This window comes from Stigmatopora argus, chromosome 13, assembly GCF_051989625.1.
Source record: "Stigmatopora argus isolate UIUO_Sarg chromosome 13, RoL_Sarg_1.0, whole genome shotgun sequence".
Lineage (NCBI taxonomy): Eukaryota > Metazoa > Chordata > Actinopteri > Syngnathiformes > Syngnathidae > Stigmatopora > Stigmatopora argus.
This window is the reverse complement of record NC_135399.1, coordinates 8,178,880-8,197,111: the sequence shown is the minus strand read 5'-3', so window position 1 is coordinate 8,197,111 and position 18,232 is coordinate 8,178,880. Positions and strand designations below refer to the sequence as shown.

General features: G+C 37.7%; 2 protein-coding genes across 3 annotated transcripts; one reads left to right on the top strand and one right to left on the bottom strand.

The window, feature by feature from the left end:
- Window positions 1-114: 114 nt before the first annotated feature.
- Window positions 115-2,344, top strand: rabl3 (RAB, member of RAS oncogene family-like 3). Of its 2 annotated transcripts, XM_077617152.1 has the most exons (8): window positions 115-229; window positions 547-638; window positions 738-867; window positions 937-1,051; window positions 1,126-1,276; window positions 1,486-1,557; window positions 1,796-1,834; window positions 1,989-2,344. In XM_077617152.1, the coding sequence occupies exons 1-8, from the start codon at window positions 184-186 to the stop codon at window positions 2,043-2,045; spliced, it is 702 nt and encodes a 233-aa protein (XP_077473278.1). In that variant the 5' UTR covers window positions 115-183; the 3' UTR covers window positions 2,046-2,344. The 2 variants fall into 2 exon arrangements, with proteins under 2 accessions (XP_077473278.1, XP_077473277.1); XM_077617151.1 differs by having other exon boundaries at window positions 738-1,051.
- Window positions 2,345-3,202: 858 nt separating this feature from the next.
- Window positions 3,203-7,749, bottom strand: LOC144086635 (UDP-glucuronosyltransferase-like). Its single transcript, XM_077616597.1, has 5 exons — window positions 6,780-7,749; window positions 5,431-5,562; window positions 5,242-5,329; window positions 4,870-5,089; window positions 3,203-3,536 (listed from the first exon to the last, which is right to left on the bottom strand). Exons 1-5 carry the CDS (start codon window positions 7,638-7,640, stop codon window positions 3,254-3,256), a joined length of 1,584 nt encoding a protein of 527 aa, XP_077472723.1. The 5' UTR covers window positions 7,641-7,749; the 3' UTR covers window positions 3,203-3,253.
- Window positions 7,750-18,232: the final 10,483 nt, after the last annotated feature.

Sequence of the window (18,232 nt, the reverse complement as noted above, 5' to 3'; positions counted from 1 at the left end):
AAACCGGAACAAAATGTCTTTCTTTAATCTAATTGGACGAAATAAACATGCCTAACCCAATAAAAAGACATAATAGTGAGGTGGGTGTTTCTAATCTCACCAATAGTCTTGCAGTTTATTACAGGTAGGCGGGGCTTTATCGTGTGTTTTTTCCGGGACACTGTCAAGAACTGCTGTCAGATCATGGCTTCTCTTGATAGAGTAAAAGTGCTAGTTTTAGGCGATTCCGGCAAGTACATTCTTTTTTTAATAACGTATGACTATATATATGTACATCGCATCCATAGCCCTTAATAAAAAGTATCCTAAACCGCAGTTGTGGCTCTACATGTCATGCTCCAGTGTGTTTACTGTAATGCAAAGTTGTAGCTAGATATAATCAATTTTATTTTTTATTACTGGATGAATCACTGTCATTTCTCCTACCCCCTGAATTTAATACAAAATTAACTTTATATTTTATTGCTCAAGTCTATATGAGTTGTTTAACTGAAATAATATTTGATAAAGCCTTTGCTCTGTCCATTGTGCTTTGCCTGTTCACAGGTGTAGGGAAGTCCTCCTTAGTCCATCTTTTGTGTCAGAACCAGGTTTTAGGGAATCCATCCTGGACTGTTGGATGCTCAGTAGATGTACGGGTAAGGTGGCTTTCCCTTATGAATAACACTGACAAGACTTCTGTCTTTCATTGTGGACAATAACATAACATCAAATGTGTTCGGCATTTTGTAATACAGGTTGAAGACTACAAAGAGGGAACCCCGGAAGAAAAAACCTTCTACATTGAACTATGGGATGTCGGGGGTTCGGTCGGCAGCGCCAGCAGTATCAAAAGCACCAGAGCTGTCTTTTATAATTCAGTCAACGGTAGCATTCCATCCATGCGTCTACAATATTTCTCAATCATTGTTATTCTCAATTCTCTTATCATTTCAGGAATTATTTTAGTACACGATCTGACGAATAAAAAATCCTCTCAGAATCTCTATCGGTGGTCGCTGGAAGCTTTAAATAAGGATTCGTCACCAACGGGGGTCATTGTCTCGAATGGGTATGTGCTTTGAGATTTAATGTTCTTTTTGAGGGTGATCTGTAAAGTGATACCGTATAATTGTTTTCCTGCAGTGACTATGACCGTGAACAGTTTGCAGAGAATCCAGTGCCATTGCTCCTCATTGGCACCAAGTTTGACCAGATTGCAGAGACCAAACGGAGTGAAGTTCTCACCCGGACGGCTTTCTTGTCTGAAGACTTCAACGCAGAGGAGATCAATCTTGTATGTCTTTTTTTACTCAGGAAAACTGCCTTCACATTGGCAATTGAAATACCAATGGTGACATCTAGTGATTGTTTAGATAGAAAACATGAATGTCAGATATACAGGAGGTTTAGGAAGAGATTCTTCATTACAAACCACTTTTTAATAAACAAACAAGATCCTGCATCATAAATATTAAATATGAAAATGATGCTTTGTTCCTCCAGGACTGCACCAATCTAAGATACTTGGCTGCAGGCACGTCTAATGCAGTGAAACTGAGCCGATTCTTTGACAAGGTGAGATTAAGTGACAAAAATGCAGAATATTGTATTGAAATTGACCTAAAGTGTTATTTTTCAAGTTAAGTTAGCTCTTCTACAAAAGGCAGTTCCACCTTGAGGCGCAAATTTCCCATGTTTAAACCATTCTTTCATTCATTTCCCGAACCACTTATTCCAAGTTTAACCCATGTTTAACCATAAAGCTTTAAAACATTTAATATGTGTTAAAAACATCAACCGTATCTCTACATAGGTGATTGAAAAGAGATATTTCACAAGAGATCCAAGTCAGGTGAGTTCTTTTTAAGTAACAGTATTTCTGCTTGTAAAATGTGTAACCAAAAAACCCTCAATGCTTACTTACGTACACCATCTAAATATTTGTATGAATATTTAAAAATGTGCTTAAATCTTCTAACATAACTGCATGTGTTGTTTGTCTGCAGATGGCAGGTTTCACCGAACGAAAGCGCTTCAATTTCAAGAGTTTGCACTATGACTGACAAATCGGTCTGTGGTTTAACTTTAACCAAAGCAGATTTGTCATTACATCATTGTCTCCTTCCCCCCACATTTTCACTTTCTTTTGTTCTATGCACAAATAAATTTACAATTAGAACTCAAAAGAGCCAAGCATGTGCACTGTCTTGTAATAAAAAGGACTAAAGACGCTATAAGTTGGCGACAACTATTTTTTTAATTCAAATTACAAATCCAAATGTACATACAGTCATCATGTGTTTAATATTTTTATGTCATGTATTTGTCTCATGCTAAAATCAATAAAAGATTCTTCCTAGTTGTGTGGTTTCTTTCTGAATGAAGTGTACTGCTTTTTCTTTAAAAAGAGCAATGATGACAACCTGCCTGTATTTAGCAAGTCAAGCAATTCTCAATCCTCAATCCAAGGAAGGAAGGGGTGAACTTTAGTGAAGAGCTAAAACTACGATTATTATAGTCCTCTTCCTAGACAAAGGCTAATATTCCTTGAATTTAGGTGTTGGAGATTAATGGACCTCCAGAATCCCCTTAGAAAACACATGCAAATGATAGTTGTGGTTTTTTGGAGAGTTTTTATTTGTTTGTAATGCACATGTACTAGTTAATGATATGTATTACCCAACAAACCCCTCCCCTCTTGTCAGGCCTGGTGCATAACTCGGTCTGAACAAAAGTTTCTGGCAAATTTCACTTAGAGATGGAGTTTATCTTCTCGGTGGTCTCCTTCAGTACATCTAAAGTTTCCCCCTTCCATCATCCTTCTAAAATTTGGCCCCATGAGTACCATGTAAATAGTGACCACGCATCCAAATGGACATCACATTTTGGATCATATAAGCTAAACTTTTAAGTTTAAATTATTGTTACCTTCATAACCCAAAATGTGAACATACAGTATAAAGACAGATCAAAACTTGAAATTTAGTAAAATATACTTTAATTTTTTGCAGTGATCATCTTAAAATTAGGACTGTTAGAAAACACCCACAAACACACACAAACACATACTCAAACACACACACACTCAAACACACAAAGAAACACAAACACACAAACAAACACACAAACAAACACATACACACACACAAACACACACACAAACATACACAAACACACATTCACACACATACACATGATCATTAATTCATACATTAAAACATTTATAGATCAGTATATCACATTTAATGTACGTACATCCATCTCAGAGGTTTTACGCTGTTTTCCGTTTCACTTTGCCCTTTGTACAAATTTTGCGGGTGAAGAACAAGCAGCATTTGAGAGTCACCCACAGTGTAATGGCAACCACAGCGAAAAGGAAACCAATGACATCCAGGCTGTGATACTGGAACCAGTTGAGGTCGTGTGCAGCTGCACGTAAATGTGTGGCTCCTTTATGCCTAATGACAAACTCAGTCCAGAAAACAGCCAGATCCAAAGGTGATATGAGGCGGTCCAGGTGAATCGCGGACAGTTTCTCCATTTCCTCTTTGTACCTGTACGAAGCCACATCATTGTATAAGAGGGGCCCCTAATTCATATCTTCTAACCATTTACTATAAGGCACTCGTAGAACTGGTGCTGTACAATAGGGCAATATATATGGGGAAAATTACATATCATTTTCTATTGACATTTTATGTCTCTCGTCAATATGGGCTAAAAAGACCTCTTTCTGTAGTGCACATTTTAGACAGTAGATGACGCCCAATTCGTCCAGATTTGCTACACTGATGAAATCCCAGTTTTACCACCAATTGGCTTCAAGTCAACCGTAGGTGAGTAATGCATGCAAAAGATCTGAAAATAGCAACGTATATGAACACAATTTGTTGTATTAAATGTATTATTAATGATATTATGTGAATGTATTATACAACAGTTAAAAGTCAACATCCGTGATGACAAGATTATGTAGATAATCAGATGTAGATTTCAGCAAAAATATGTAAGCTACTGAGCTGCTTTTGTTTCCACTGGAGAGTTTTAGATTGCAGGGCTACTTGCTGACATATTAGTTTAAATGTCAATTTGTAAAAAGAACTTGAGTGAGGGGAAAGCTTTCATAATTATTTTATAATTCTTCACCATATAATTATCAGGGCATGTTGATAAAATATAAAATTTCCTATATTGTGATAGGAGAAGGGCGGCTTAGTGGTTAGCGCGTCAGCCCCATAGTGGGGAACCTGGGTTCAAATCCAGGTCTGGCCACCTGTGTGGAGTTTGCATGTTCTCCCCGGGCCTGCGTGGGTTTTCTCCGGATACTACGGTTTCCTCCCACATTCCAAAGACATGCATGGTAGGCTGATTGGACACTCTAAATTGCACCTAGGTATGAGTGTGAAGGTGAACGGTTGTTTGTCTCCTTGTTCCCTGTGATTGGCTGGCCACCAATTCAGGGAGTCCCCCACATATGGCCTGAAGTCAGCTGGGATAGGCTCCAGCACCCCCCGTGACCCTAATGAGGATAAAGCGGTTCAGAAAATGTGATGAGATGAGGTGATAGGAGATTTTTTTTCCAAATCGCACAGCATTACCCAGGCTAAATGTAGTTATTAATCAGAGTTTGTCAAGAAACTGGTCAAAATGAATTAGTGGCAGTCAATTGTTTGGGACATAATTCCAAAATGACCTCAGATGCATGGAAATATGATAAAAAATTGCAATATCATATAAACTATGATGTATGGCATACATTATTTCTAAACTTGACACAATGTAGAATAGTTAAAAAAAGCAGTCATTTACTATGGATCATTTATATTCTTAGTTATTGTGAAGAGGGTTTAATTATACTTTTTTTTGAATACGTGAAACCTGTTTTACCTTTTGTTGTTGCTCATATTATTTAGAGCCACCAGCAGTTTGTCTGTCGTCACATCGTGCATGCTGAGTGTTTCCGCAACACCGCGGACCACCATGCGGTGAACGTTATCTGACTGGTCCCCAAACAGTGGAAACATAAGCATGGGGATGCCATTGCAAAGGCTTTCATAGATACCATGGGTTCCACCATGGGTGAGGAACAATTTAGCTTTGGGATGAGCTGAGGAGCATAACAAAAAAAGTCTTTACATTCGAGGAACACAGCACAAACTACAAATAGATTACTGCAAATCTTTAGTTTGTGTTCAAAACCTGATTACAATTGATAATACATTCCAGTCTGCACATTGTTGACTAAAATAACAAGCTTACCTAAAAGATCATTTTGAGGTAGCCACTTCATCAGTTTAACATTATTTGGCACATTCTTTAGTGGAACTCCGGTATACCGCCACAAAACCTGTAACACGTTCTCTTTACTGCATGCAACACATGTCAATTTGGGCTAAATGGCGCTACAGGTAGTGGAACACGACTTTTATTGTTTTATTGGTATCTTACCCTCTGCGGAATCTTCCGAAAGGCATTCAAGAACTGTAGTGCTTTCTCCTCTGGCATATTAGAAACCATGGAGCCCAGAGTAAAAACGATAAAACCATCTTCTCCTGAGCCTTCTACAAACTCATCTAAATCCTGTCAGGACCAAACAATATAGTCAGCACATCAAATGTATCTGTAGTGTGTTTTTTCAAACATGATGAACTATTGTTGGCTGAAAATTCAATGATTTAGAAATACAGATAAAGCCATGTTTTTTATTAATATAGCAGGGGCCTTTTCTATCCCATGTTTATTGCTATTAGGTTGTATAGCAGTTTGAAAACCCCTCTGTTAACTGTTTATATGGCACTCAATTAAGTCTCAGTGGTTGTCCTTGACAGTGCCATTTGTCCAATTTATTGTGATTCACTGAAGCTGGTATTGTGTGAATAAATTTCCTACTTGGTTGTTAACACTTCATAGGGCACTCATATAACTGTTGGCTGATATTCGTGACCGGACGTTTCGTCGAAAGACGTTTGGTCCCCGGACGTTTGGTCGACCAGACGTTTGGTAGAACGGACGTTTGGTTGCCGGGTTCGCTCGCTGTCAAATTAGGACAGAGTTTACTTTTGATATTAGATATTTAGATATTAAACTCACTCTCTCTCTCATGATTATAATTTTGAGAGCTGGTTTCAACAGTAACAACCCAGCGACCAAACGTCCGTTCTACCAAACGTCCGTTCGACCAAACGTCCGGTCGACCAAACGTCTTTCGACGAAACATCCGAGTACCGCTGATATTGAGGTATTAGACGTCCAATCCAATTTAACTCGCAGGAGGAAACGTCCCGGTCAAAATGGTTTGGACATCTAGCGCTGTCAATGGATTTGTAACATGAGCATCACAGCCAATTCTCCCAGTTTAAATGACCTGGACGTCAATTATTGTCAATGGCAGGCAATTAGTAGTTAAAAATATGTTGCACTTTTCTTCATTCTCTCCCACTTTACAGTTATAATGGTGTAAATTTGCAGAATTTTTCTCACACTATTTATGTTGCTGCAAGAGAGTATAAAAATGTTTTCTTTAACAGCATATTATGTTAAACATGTAAACAGGATTATAGAAGTAATCACTAAATCCCTGTTAATCCTTAATGTTTTCATTTGATTTACTTAATGACTGAACTAGTTGTAATTAAATGGTCAAAGAAGGTGTCAAAGACAGTAGTTAGAGTGGAGATTTTGCTCGTTTTGGATGGCAAACAGAAGGATCAGAGCTGATTGTAAAAAGGAAGTGTGTGTTGTCAGTATTTAGTGTGCCCTTAGTGAATCCAGATGTGATACGTGGTCAGAATACTTACTGCAGGCAAGGGCTTACTCTTCACACAGTTGATACCGCCAATAAAAACCATGTTAGGCATCACGGGTTTGGGCCACTCCGTAAGAAAGTCATATCTCAAAAGCCAAATAGCCGCATGGCTTAACAATGTCTTATAGGTCATGTCTTTCTCCACAAATTCGCTGACTAAGTCGTCAAAGTGGCCGTACATGACCCTGCACAGATAAAACTCCAGCGCCCCCACTAAATTGTTTTTCACCCTCTGCGGGAAGGTCATGACATCTGTGTTACCGGAGTAGAATCTAGGAACGTAAGACAAAGGAACAGGGCAGCGGTTGGCTTTGGAATCTAAATCGCAGGGAAGTCCACGCAGAAAGTAAACAACCGGGATTTCAAAGATACGAGCCAGGATGGACCCGCACGGTAGGAAGGGGTCTGTCAGCACCAGATCAAAACCTTCACCCCTGAGCTGACTCAGCAGAGACGGCTGGGTGAGGATACTTCTACAGCCTTTTGCTTGGAACGTCGTAAAATTGACCAAAAGTTCCACGTTAAAAAACAAGTCGGTGATCACCGGCGCCCTGGCAAAGACACTGCCTTGGAGCTGCTTAAATGAGCTGTCCAAATCAGCTTTGTTGTAGGGCACTTTGTAAAACTGAGTCCTGTAGCCCTCCGAGTTCTCCATCAGCATTCCACTTTCGGGGACCAAAACCACCACATCGTGTCCTCTGTGAGTCAGCTCCTTCACCAAGATTTTCATGCTCAGCCAGTGACTTCCATCCACGGGAAAAACCAGAACTTTCCCCCCTTCGGCAGGCCTCAGAATGGAACAGGAGATCCCGGCCAGCAGTCCGAGAGCAGAAAACCACACCCTGACTGCCATTGCTTCCTCTCTTTAGAAGCAAAAGTAGCCACACACAAAAAAAAGAAGCAAGAACGTGTTGTTTTCCCAGTTGAGGTGTGCGTGAGTGTGAGCAAACATGTGGTCCTGGAAGCTTTTATATCAGGCATCTACAGCACAAGACGCGGTGGTGGTGTAAAGTTACAACAGTTAATCATTTGCTGACACGCGTTTCACTATTTTTCCTTTTGATACTCTAACTTATTACTTCTTATCCTCTTTTTACTCATTGGCAATTGCATTTTTTTATGGAAATTTGAACATTTGCAGAGACTATGCAATGCATTTTTTTCTGTTTTGAAACCTGAAAATAGCTTCAACTTTTTAATAACATTTTTAGTCAGGCAAACATTAAACATGTTTTGTTTGCCTCTTAACTAATCAGTGGCAGGCAAAAGATTTAGAGCTTTTCTAAGGGCTTATACAACTGATTTCTGTAAAGCAGTACAAAGTTTACTTAGAGTGTGCCTTTACTCCCCCCACTCTTGAACTTGTGGGCTCATCGACCCTTTTGTTCCTGGTTTATATTGACATTTCATTCTTGTCATGGTGAGGGTATTCCATATTTTTGCACATTACCATTTGGTATGTATACAAATGGAAACTTTGGAACTTCTGTTCGCATTTCTAAAGCAACTCAGAGAGTGAGATTTTTCAAGACTATTTTGTATGTGCGGTTTAAGCCCTTAATGGGATAACTTAAATGGGCTGTTATGCCTTAAAACCTTCAGTTTTTCAAAAGCCAATAAGCTCAGAAATGTAACAACAGAAGAACAAAGCATTATACTAATTATAATAGTAGTATGGGGTTATAAAGGAAATTTCTTTCATGTGTGTATATGACCCAGGTAGTATATTAATGTACTATAATATTATTTTTTTGAACCAATCAGGAGTCAGGCTAAGACAAAGTTTACAAAACTTAACATTTCAAGTTTAGTGTAAACAGAAATGTAAGCATAGCTCACAAATAACATAATGCGAGTTAATTCAAATTAATTTATCAATTCATTAATGCTCATGTTATGAATACATGTTGCTTAAGTGAAATTAAGAAACTGATTAATGGTTACTTAAAATCTTAAATTAGAATTAGTTTTTTTTTTTTTTTGCGGAGTAGTTATACTTACTTTATCACTTGGAGTTTGACATTTTTGTGGCCATTATGATGGAAAGCACCTATTTATAATAAGGTTGATATTTCCTCCTCACAAAAAAAAATTTACTTCCTCTGAAACAATTCCCTCCGCCTCCAAGTTTTGAAATGAGGACTACACCCCTTTCTTGAAATCACTTCCATGTGTTATCTTTAAACTATCAAGTTGCACTTTGCTTATACTTCCACACACAGTCATGTACACTACACACGCCATCACGCACACACATCTACTACCTTCTAGGAGTGTGCACGTGTTATTCTGTCCTTATGTAACCCTGCATACACCCACTACGCATGTACATTTGCACGCACACTTCCACACTCATTGATAGATGCCGTGAGAAGCCTTCCAAAAAACAAAAAAAAGAGGAAACCAACTATGGAGGGTTGGATAACATCAGACCAACATTGTCATTTGTGAAATTCCCAACGTGCCACGGCTCGCTTATGCAATTACCAATAAGATAATGATAGAGACAGAGTTATATTCACTGTGCTCTTTTTCTTATTTGATTTGCTGTTTGGGTGGCTATAATTGCGGGTCACAGTCGTTTTTGGGGTCAAGACCTTTAAAATAACGTGTTTATTATCATTTATTTTAACAAAGATCAGTCTCACAGTTCTGACATCGAGGGTTCAATCCCAGGTGGGTTCTGACCGCTCTTTGTGGTCCCCGGGCATGCGTGGGTTTACCCCGGGTACTTTAGTTTCCTCCCACATCCCCAAAACATGCATGTTAGACTAAAGTGAATGATGAATGCTTAAAAATCCTTGTGCATTGCAATTGGCTGGCAACCAAATCAGGGTGACCCCCGACTTTTCCCCGTAGTTGGCTGGGAAAGGCCCTAGCACCCCCTGCGACCCTTGTGAGAATAAGCGGTAAGGAAAATGAATGAATGAATACTAAACTATGTCTTTCACGTGACGATCATTTATACTAAACAATTACTATTGGTTTACGCATGTGAAACTGTGATAAATTATGATTTGGATTTTACAGCATATTTTTTTGTATATTGGCTTTAGAATTAGGTTTTTTAGTTGGATAACGGCATTTAAAAATACAAGATTTTTCTTACATTGTTGTTTTCTGTAAAAGAGTCCATTTAAATTGTGATAGTAATTCAAATAAGGGACCACTGTGCTCTCATTAAATAAAATTAAAATAAAAGTTGGTCTGTGGCCTGGTACAATGTTATAAAGAGAATATAGAGATTTACATTTTTTTTCATTGGCAAGGAAGCCTGTCTTAAACAACATGCTCCGGACATGCTCTCTTGAATTTTACAATTGCAGTTGTAGGGATGTTTTTTCTAGGCTACATCATTCAGTGTGGGTTGTTTTTTCAATGTCGCCTGGTTTTAACCATATAAAAAGGGTCTGCATGCAAGTTGCAACATTGTTGCAATGGGTAAAACCAACCCAATGCATGAAAACACTCGGGAAATTAAATGTTTAGCTCCCCCTGCTGCAAAACAGAACAAAAGGGGTAAAAATAAAAAAAAGTTCATTTTTAAAGCAACTCTGGTCCAGGAAGAGGCAAAAAATGAACGCACGAGGACGCCATTTGTTCATGCTTGTGTTTAAAATGCTTGTGCTTAAAAATAATCTAAGAACCACTGCAGAAAATGTCAAGAATGACTACTTAGTCATTAATAAATAAACAAGACCAGGATTAAATTCTGGATTTTCCACCACCCGACTCCTAGACTGTACATTACTGTAATTCCAAAACTTTGTTTGACCATTATGCATACGCATTTAAATGGATTGTCATGATTGGGTCTATCAAAATCTCCTGGTTGTCTCATAAACAGCATGATTAGATTGTGGGTCGACATCTGCTAATGACTTAATAATGGATGTTGGACTTAGACTATAATATGACTTGCATATAAAATATATCCCAGTCATAATGGATTGGACTGTCAATGGCAGTGGAATTAGGGTTGTAACAATTAAACGATAACTACAACTGCCAAAACTTATTAAAAAAAAAATTAAAAGTGGGGAAAAAGATAAGATTCAAAATAAGCAAAACTGACTAAGTAAATTAATATATGTGGAAATAAGCTAATGAATACAAACATGAGAACTAAGTTAAAAAAATTGGGAGTTATTACAAAACAAATTTGGAAATAAGTACAGAAATAAATAAAAGCGATAAAACACATAAATATTAATTCAGCTATTTTGACACACATTTTCACTTTCCAGGGGTGGGGGGGTACTGATTCTGATTAACCGCAAAAAATGAGGGATCACTGTATCTTGTTCAATGTCTGTACATTTTGTTTTACTTGATAGTGTAAAGCAAGGGTGTCAGACTCGGGTTGGTTCGCGGGCCGCTTTAACGTCAACTTGATTTCACGTGGGCCGGACCATTTTAGATATAATATTTAGTGTTTTTTTTTTTTATAAATGGATTAAAAGAACTGGACTAAAAGCCCTGAATATTCAGTTTTTTATAGATCTAAAACAATGTTTATTTTAGCTTTTATATATATATATATATATATATATATATATATATTAAGATTTTACAAAATGATTTTTGAACTAAACTTTAACATTAGCTTCATATGATTCTCAACAAAATAACTGACGAAAAACGCCACACGCATAAAGTAAGAAAGATGTAGTTTTGTTTTTTTATTGTTAATATGTTGTTTCCGGATGTTTTACCAATTAAAAACATGTCATCTGCTCAACATAGTGTAATTACCTTTTTTCCCACACCACGTTCCCATCGGTGCGAGCCACACTCATCTCTTGTGGTGTCATGTAGCATTCCCATAGGACTTATACACACTAGCTCACACAAATGCACGCAACCCACAGTCATATGAGCCCTTGTTGTGAAGTCTTATGTGTGTGTGTGTGTGTGACTAAAATCTGCATGGCAGTCTGCACTCACAAAAGCTTCTTGTAAGCCTCAGTGAAACCCAAGTACATCAAGCATTACACGCAACAAGAGAGTCGCTTCCATTGTCCCCTTCAGAGAAAAAATGTGCTCAAAAGCCACATCAGTAGCTAAACTTTACACTAGGGGACACCAATAATAGTACACACGGTCATCAGGTCTCCCCAATGGACCACTTGAGGAGCACTAAAAAATGCCACATAAGCAATATATTTTTCATATTTTGTCCTTGAAGTATATACATATACACATAAAAATTAGAGTTTCCAAAATCATCTGTTGTGGAAATAAATCTATAAAATTTATGATGGTAAACTGTTTTGAAAAACTACAGCTCACTTGACTTTTTTAGAAAACAAGCCACTGATTTCATCAGAACAGACAGTGTTCTTTATACCTGACCTGTGGCTTACCTCAGACATGGAAAATGGCAAATCCACTATGCAAACACACACCCATGTCTGAGGTTCCGTTTGACCAGCTGACAAAACAAAAGTACACGAATGAAACATGAAAAAGTGTGAGATCCAGTGAGTCATTCTACTTCCAATGATGTTAAAACACATAGTACTATAGATACTGTACTTAAGTCTTTATAAGGCAGAATGTTTTTAACTCATTGGCTGCCATTGACAGCGCTAGATATCCAATCGGTGGCTGGATGCTGATCACACTGAAACATGAGCATTTACAGCCAAGCCTTCCTATTTAATTGAATTGCATATCTATCACTGTCAATGGAATAAATACAATGAAATTGAAATTTAAAAATGCAAATAAAAAAACTCAATTTCAGAATTTCACAAGCCAGATAGAGTTTTCTGCCTTTGTTTATTTCAATAATTTCAATAATTATCAATATTTTCATTCACATTTTATTAATTTATAATCTTATCTATCACAGCCCTTGTGAGCTAAAGCAGCTTGTAAAAAGCATGAATAATCTTATTAATTCATAAAATTAGCTATTTCCAAAGTTCATTGAAGACAGACATGGAAGAATTCTAAAAAGCAAAAATCAATTGATTGATTAATAAGAAACTAAACACCTTTAAATTATGCATAAATTATTCTACGACTCGTACGGTGTTTGTAAGGTTTTTTGGGGGTTTGTAAGGGGAATCATAATCATTTATAAGGGCAGTTATCGGCAGAGGTTGACAGGTATGTTATTATTATTATCTTAAATTTGGTGTTTTCCTGAGCAGTTTTGTGTCATCCAAAGTGAGTTTGCACATTTGGTGGTCCCCTGCTTCCCTCGAGTAGAAAACAAATTATTTGGGTTGGCAAAAAGCCTGATCCAACTGGGATTTTTGCCAAGTCCTCAGTGCAGACCAAAATATATCACTTCGACTCACGCGTCACCCCTTATAGTATTTATTTTGCCCTGAGGGCTTTCCTTGCTTGAATTTAACATACATGCTCAGATTTTTCTTCTTCTGCATGTCAAAACGCCTGCTGGGTTGAGCATAGATGTTTTTCTTTAAGGGAAGCAGGCTGTCGGTAAATGACTCCGTTGCATGTCTTGCTGAATTGCTGCATTCACAGTGTGGAAAAGTTGGCTTTGACACACCTTTCCTGGAAGCTGGCATCACCTGTGAGCAGCAATCCAAAGCACACACACTGCAACGGCCGAGGCATTTGAATGTGAACTACTTTGGGAAATTGCTCTCAGCATTTTTCAGTCTCTGTACTCCTGCCTTTTGTGGATTTTGGCTTTTCAAATGAGAGAATTGCACCCATCAAACAATTTTGACCTATTTTGAGGCGTGTCTGTGTCAACACGAAGGGGTTATTTTCCAGCAGGCATAAAATGTGAGCATTGGAGGAAATAATAATCAAAATCATGTTAAATGAAGGCATTCATGAGCACACTAATTATGACATGATTGGTGTAATCAGGTTTATTTACACATTGTTCCGAGCTATTAAGATGACCAAAATATTATAATTACTTGTTTGGCTACCGTTGTACTTACCAAAAAGGATTTGTGCAGCAATTAGTATGTCTTTTTATAATTTATACAGCATGTCGCATACGTGGGTGTTTTAATATATCATTTTTATCCGGTAATTTACAAAGGACAAAAATGTATTTTTTGAATGATTTGCCTTTTTGATGATTAAAGGCTTTAAATGAATTTGAATTGACTTGAAGTGACATGATGGGTATTTCGCAATAAGACTGCTGGTTTCCAATATATTGCATAAATATATCACTGTTATTGCTTTATTTTCTTAATCAATTATTTTTATAAATGCCATCTTATTTGTGCATCCACATTTCCTGTTTGAAGTGAGACACAAACGGACAATGACAAGCCAGAATTTCAGAAAAAAATTGCAGTAGCATAAAATTTAAAAAATAATAATAATAATTTTGACAAGCATTGACCATTAAATTCAATTTGTATTGCAATCTTCAGTACTCAGCCCGATTAGCAGTGCATAAAAACATCACAATAAGTATTGCTTGAATTCTCAGTGCATTTGGTGTTAAAAAAATTCACTTTTTGATCACAAAAAACAATTTTAAAATGTGTGGACTATTTTGTTCGCGTCTGCATGTGTCAATACACGTGCCTACGAGACGTGGGCCTTCTCACATGCAATTACACAAGGGAAAACTATATTTGTGCGCCCCCTGGCCTTTGTGTTCTGCTGGGTTTTCACATTCGTCGACTTTTAGCCTCCTTTGTCCGAGGCCCTTTTTCCCTCCTAATGGTTATGAGTAAAATGTCAGTGGGTAGCTACTAAACCAGCATGCAGGTTTTTATTTTGTCTCAAAACAGTTGAACAATATGGACCGGGCTACGGCTCCATACAAAGAAGTGCGTGACCTCTAATCGTCAGAACAAAAGTGGAGAGTAACCATCGGTGAAACTCGCCTCTGAGTGCACAAGATTAGGTCAGAATATATTTTTCCCAGTTTGAATTGTATTTGAGTTGAGTCTACACCAGTTTTATGTTGTTTGGAAGTATATGTGGCACAATACTTATCTCCTGCTCCTCCCCCTAAAAAAGACCAAATTGTCCAAAAGAATGTTTATGGTGCTAGTGTTAGTCAATGAGTTCCGACAAGGTCTCTTTAATTATTTATTAACTACTTGTTTTGTAACACACACAACCACATTATGGATGTTTTATCAAATGTTGCATTAATGTTACCGTGTTGGCTGTTGTTTTTTTTAAACATATACTACTAGTACATTATTCTGTGTATCTGGAGGTGCGTGCAATCTGACTTAATATGTTTCTTCTTATTTATGAAGATTGAGATGTTAATAATTAATAATTCACTGGGTCATAAGTTACTCACCCAACCAACGGAATGCTGCTATTGAGTGATTTACTGAATTGCATAACTCCCAAAATGAATGAATGACCTCAAGTTGCTTTATTTCAAGGTTGAATTGAAGCAAGTGTCGTATGTACTGGAAAATTAAAAGTGTACAATTAGAAAACTACTAACTGTTTTAGACCAATACTCCCCACAGTTAGTTGGGATAGCCCCCGGCACCCCCTCGACCCTTGAGCGAATAAGCGGTACGGAAAATCCGTGCATGCATGGATGACCTTTTTAGACTGAAGCTTCCATTTGCAGACATTTTAGACCCAGACTTTTGCAAGGCATGCATTTTTATTTTCTATTTGATATTTAATATTTAGGCTAATTGGGACCTGATGAGTGTAAAAATTAAGAATGATCTTTTTACATGATGCAGTCTCTGAGAAAAATGATGTCATCATAAGTGGACGCCAGGCCCTTGTAGTCCAAAATTTAACACTGTAGTCTTGTGAAAGCCAAAAATGTGATGTCCACATATGTGGATGCCAGATCCTAGGAGCATTTTCTAATGAAAATGCAAAATAATGCAGTGAAACATCGATATTAGTGTGAAGCTGGCAGTAAACGGACTGAAAACAGGATGTTTATTTGAGAATCTCTTATAAAGTATTGTAAGCCTTGTGGCTACTTAATGGATTTTTCCGATTAAGAGCATACAAACACAAGTACAATCACTATATATTTTTTGGAGTTTCACTCTCCATCTATTACAGGCAGCATTGGTATTACCAGATATTTTTGTGTCGTCAATTTACATCCATCACAGGGAATATTGGTATTACCAGAAGGCTCTGATATTTGATATCCTTCAACTGAACCGGAGCTATTATGGAAAAACCTGTCAGACCAGGTGTGGATATTGTACATTTACAGATGAAGTTCTGTCTGAAAGTGCAGTTAGAGTAGCATCAAGGCCAAGTGCTCATCAGCCAGCACATGTTTTCAAACAGAGCCCATGTTGTTCATGTTAGAGCTTTGCATGCAGACATAAAATACTTCCCTTCTTCCTCGCTTTTTTGCACGCTGGTCTGTCTTGACCTAAATGCATCTCTCGCATTTCAGCTTTATTTTTCTAACTTTAACTAGTGTTTACCGACCTCTTTAGGTACATGTTTTTTCTCTCCAGCGAATATTTGGGTTAAGCTTTGGGAGGTTTTACACTACGTAAACAAGCTAGAATCTAGGTCAACTATTCTTCAATCTAAATACTAGAGAACATAGTGAAAAGATTTATGTCTCGTAAAAGTCAGATATAGTCACTTGCTCACACGGGTAACACGCAAAGATGTCTGCATGCCATTGTGTTGACATTTTAATGATTTCTCAGAAGTATTTCCACACTTGCCAAGAGCAAGGGCATGGAGGTCAAAGCAGTAGTACGAACTGAACATTTTTTTATCTGCGAGTCTAAATTTAATTTAAAGTGCAATGTTTGAACAGGTGAATGGTCCAAATGTCACACCTTGTCTTCCAAAGCACATTTTCCCCTTCCATCCAGGCCATACCAACTAGTATAACTTTGAAGTACTGAGATTCTTCATTTATTTGTATTTTTTGGCCCACATTTGGGATTCCTTGCGCAGTTTCCCTACTTTTAATTTTCATCATGTTTCATACTTTGAATGTTTCATCAAACATATTCCCCACAAAATATAACTCAAGATTGAGGATTCTAGCATACCAAAACAAATGCCATTACACCATTACCCACTAACGAAGAAAACATTGGTCACGGGTGAACCTTCCCATGAGTTGCTGGCCGACAAAAATTGTTTCATTAACGTCACAGTTCTTGTTACTGAGACTCCCAAAACTTTTGGCAGACGATTCAACTGACTAATCTTTTGGATGGTACAGTATGCGTCTTAATTTCAGACAGAAATGAAACTGAGAATTTTAGAAAACAAACATTATTCCAACTGTAAAACAATGTCTGGGGACTGTTTTGTTCTTTTAGGACCATCAGTTTATGACTTCAAGCTGAAGCATGTAGTGGAAAAACAATCCAACCGGGACACCAGACTGCCCAAAATGGGGGGCCGGGCGATTAGAACAAACTACGCTATTTACAGCTGAAAAAAAGATAGCGAATTAACAATATATTTTTTTAAAAAATTGGGGTTGGTGGGTGACTTAGTTTGTTTTCTTTGTCTGCTTGATTTGTATGCGTTTCACCCGATGTGTCCCTCTTGGCTCCCCTTCCTTTGTCTGACACAGGTGTTTGTGATTTGTCATCAACCCCGTGTGTATTTAAACCCTGTGTTTTGGCTATTTTTTGTGGGAGTATTGTTTCCTGTTTACGTGAGTAATGATTGCCTCTTGGTCGGTGTGCGTCTCCACTGGTTAGATTTAATTTTGTTAACTTTGTCCCAGTTTTGATTATTTGTATGGTTATTTTTCATTAAAATCCTGATTTGTGCACTAGCACTTCCCTCTTGTTTTTCCTGCTTCCCACTCCCAACTTCACTTTGCAGCCAAAGGCTATACATGACGAATTGTAAATCAAACATCTAAATATCATACTTAAGTGTACTCATTTCTTATGAAGGTGATAAGCATTTTACATCCAGTGGTTGTTTTTGTAGCACAGAGCACTACGTTCCCTTAGACATGCATGGACACACAAGCACACACACTCCAAAAAGGCTCACCCTGAGGACATGAAAGCATAAATTTTGAAAATCAGGTCATTCTTTGACACACGATATTTGAGCTACAACTAGTTGAGAAAGGTGTGCAGATACACCAGAAGTTGGGGGGTGACAACACTCTTAAACGTGTTGATGTGCTCAATGTATTCTCTTTCCCTATGTTATTTTGAGTTTGGAGTTTGTATCTGCACGTGAGATGGGACAAACACTGAATAAATGAATTGACATCCAGGATGTTTTTATTCAAAATGCTCAACAATTAGTGTGTCACAATGTGCATCTTTCAGTGTGAAGTGTTGAGGTTGTCTCTCAATTGTTTGACCAAGTAAATAACATTGATGCAGTTGCTAGGCAACTACAGCTTGTCTTTGTAAGCAGCTTGTCAAACTGAGTGTGATGGAAGTCGGATGTAATTGCTTCAGGAAAGAAACAGGCAACATAACCGTGATAGCCTGAATATAAGACAACCCCGATTATAAGATTACGCCCTCT

Excerpts from the sequence above, each read along its gene's own strand:
- rabl3 (XM_077617151.1), top strand. The coding sequence starts at position 184 with ATGGCTTCTCTTGATAGAGTAAAAGTGCTAGTTTTAGGCGATTCCG. Across the intron at positions 639-737 it reads GATGCTCAGTAGATGTACGG|GTTGAAGACTACAAAGAGGG; the intron begins GTAAGGTGGCTT and ends TTTGTAATACAG. Across the intron at positions 1,052-1,125 it reads GGGGTCATTGTCTCGAATGG|TGACTATGACCGTGAACAGT; the intron begins GTATGTGCTTTG and ends GTTTTCCTGCAG.
- LOC144086635 (XM_077616597.1), bottom strand. The coding sequence starts at position 7,640 with ATGGCAGTCAGGGTGTGGTTTTCTGCTCTCGGACTGCTGGCCGGGATC. Across the intron at positions 5,563-6,779 it reads AGAGTAAGCCCTTGCCTGCA|GATTTAGATGAGTTTGTAGA; the intron begins GTAAGTATTCTG and ends TGGTCCTGACAG. Across the intron at positions 3,537-4,869 it reads AATATGAGCAACAACAAAAG|GTACAAAGAGGAAATGGAGA; the intron begins GTAAAACAGGTT and ends GGCTTCGTACAG.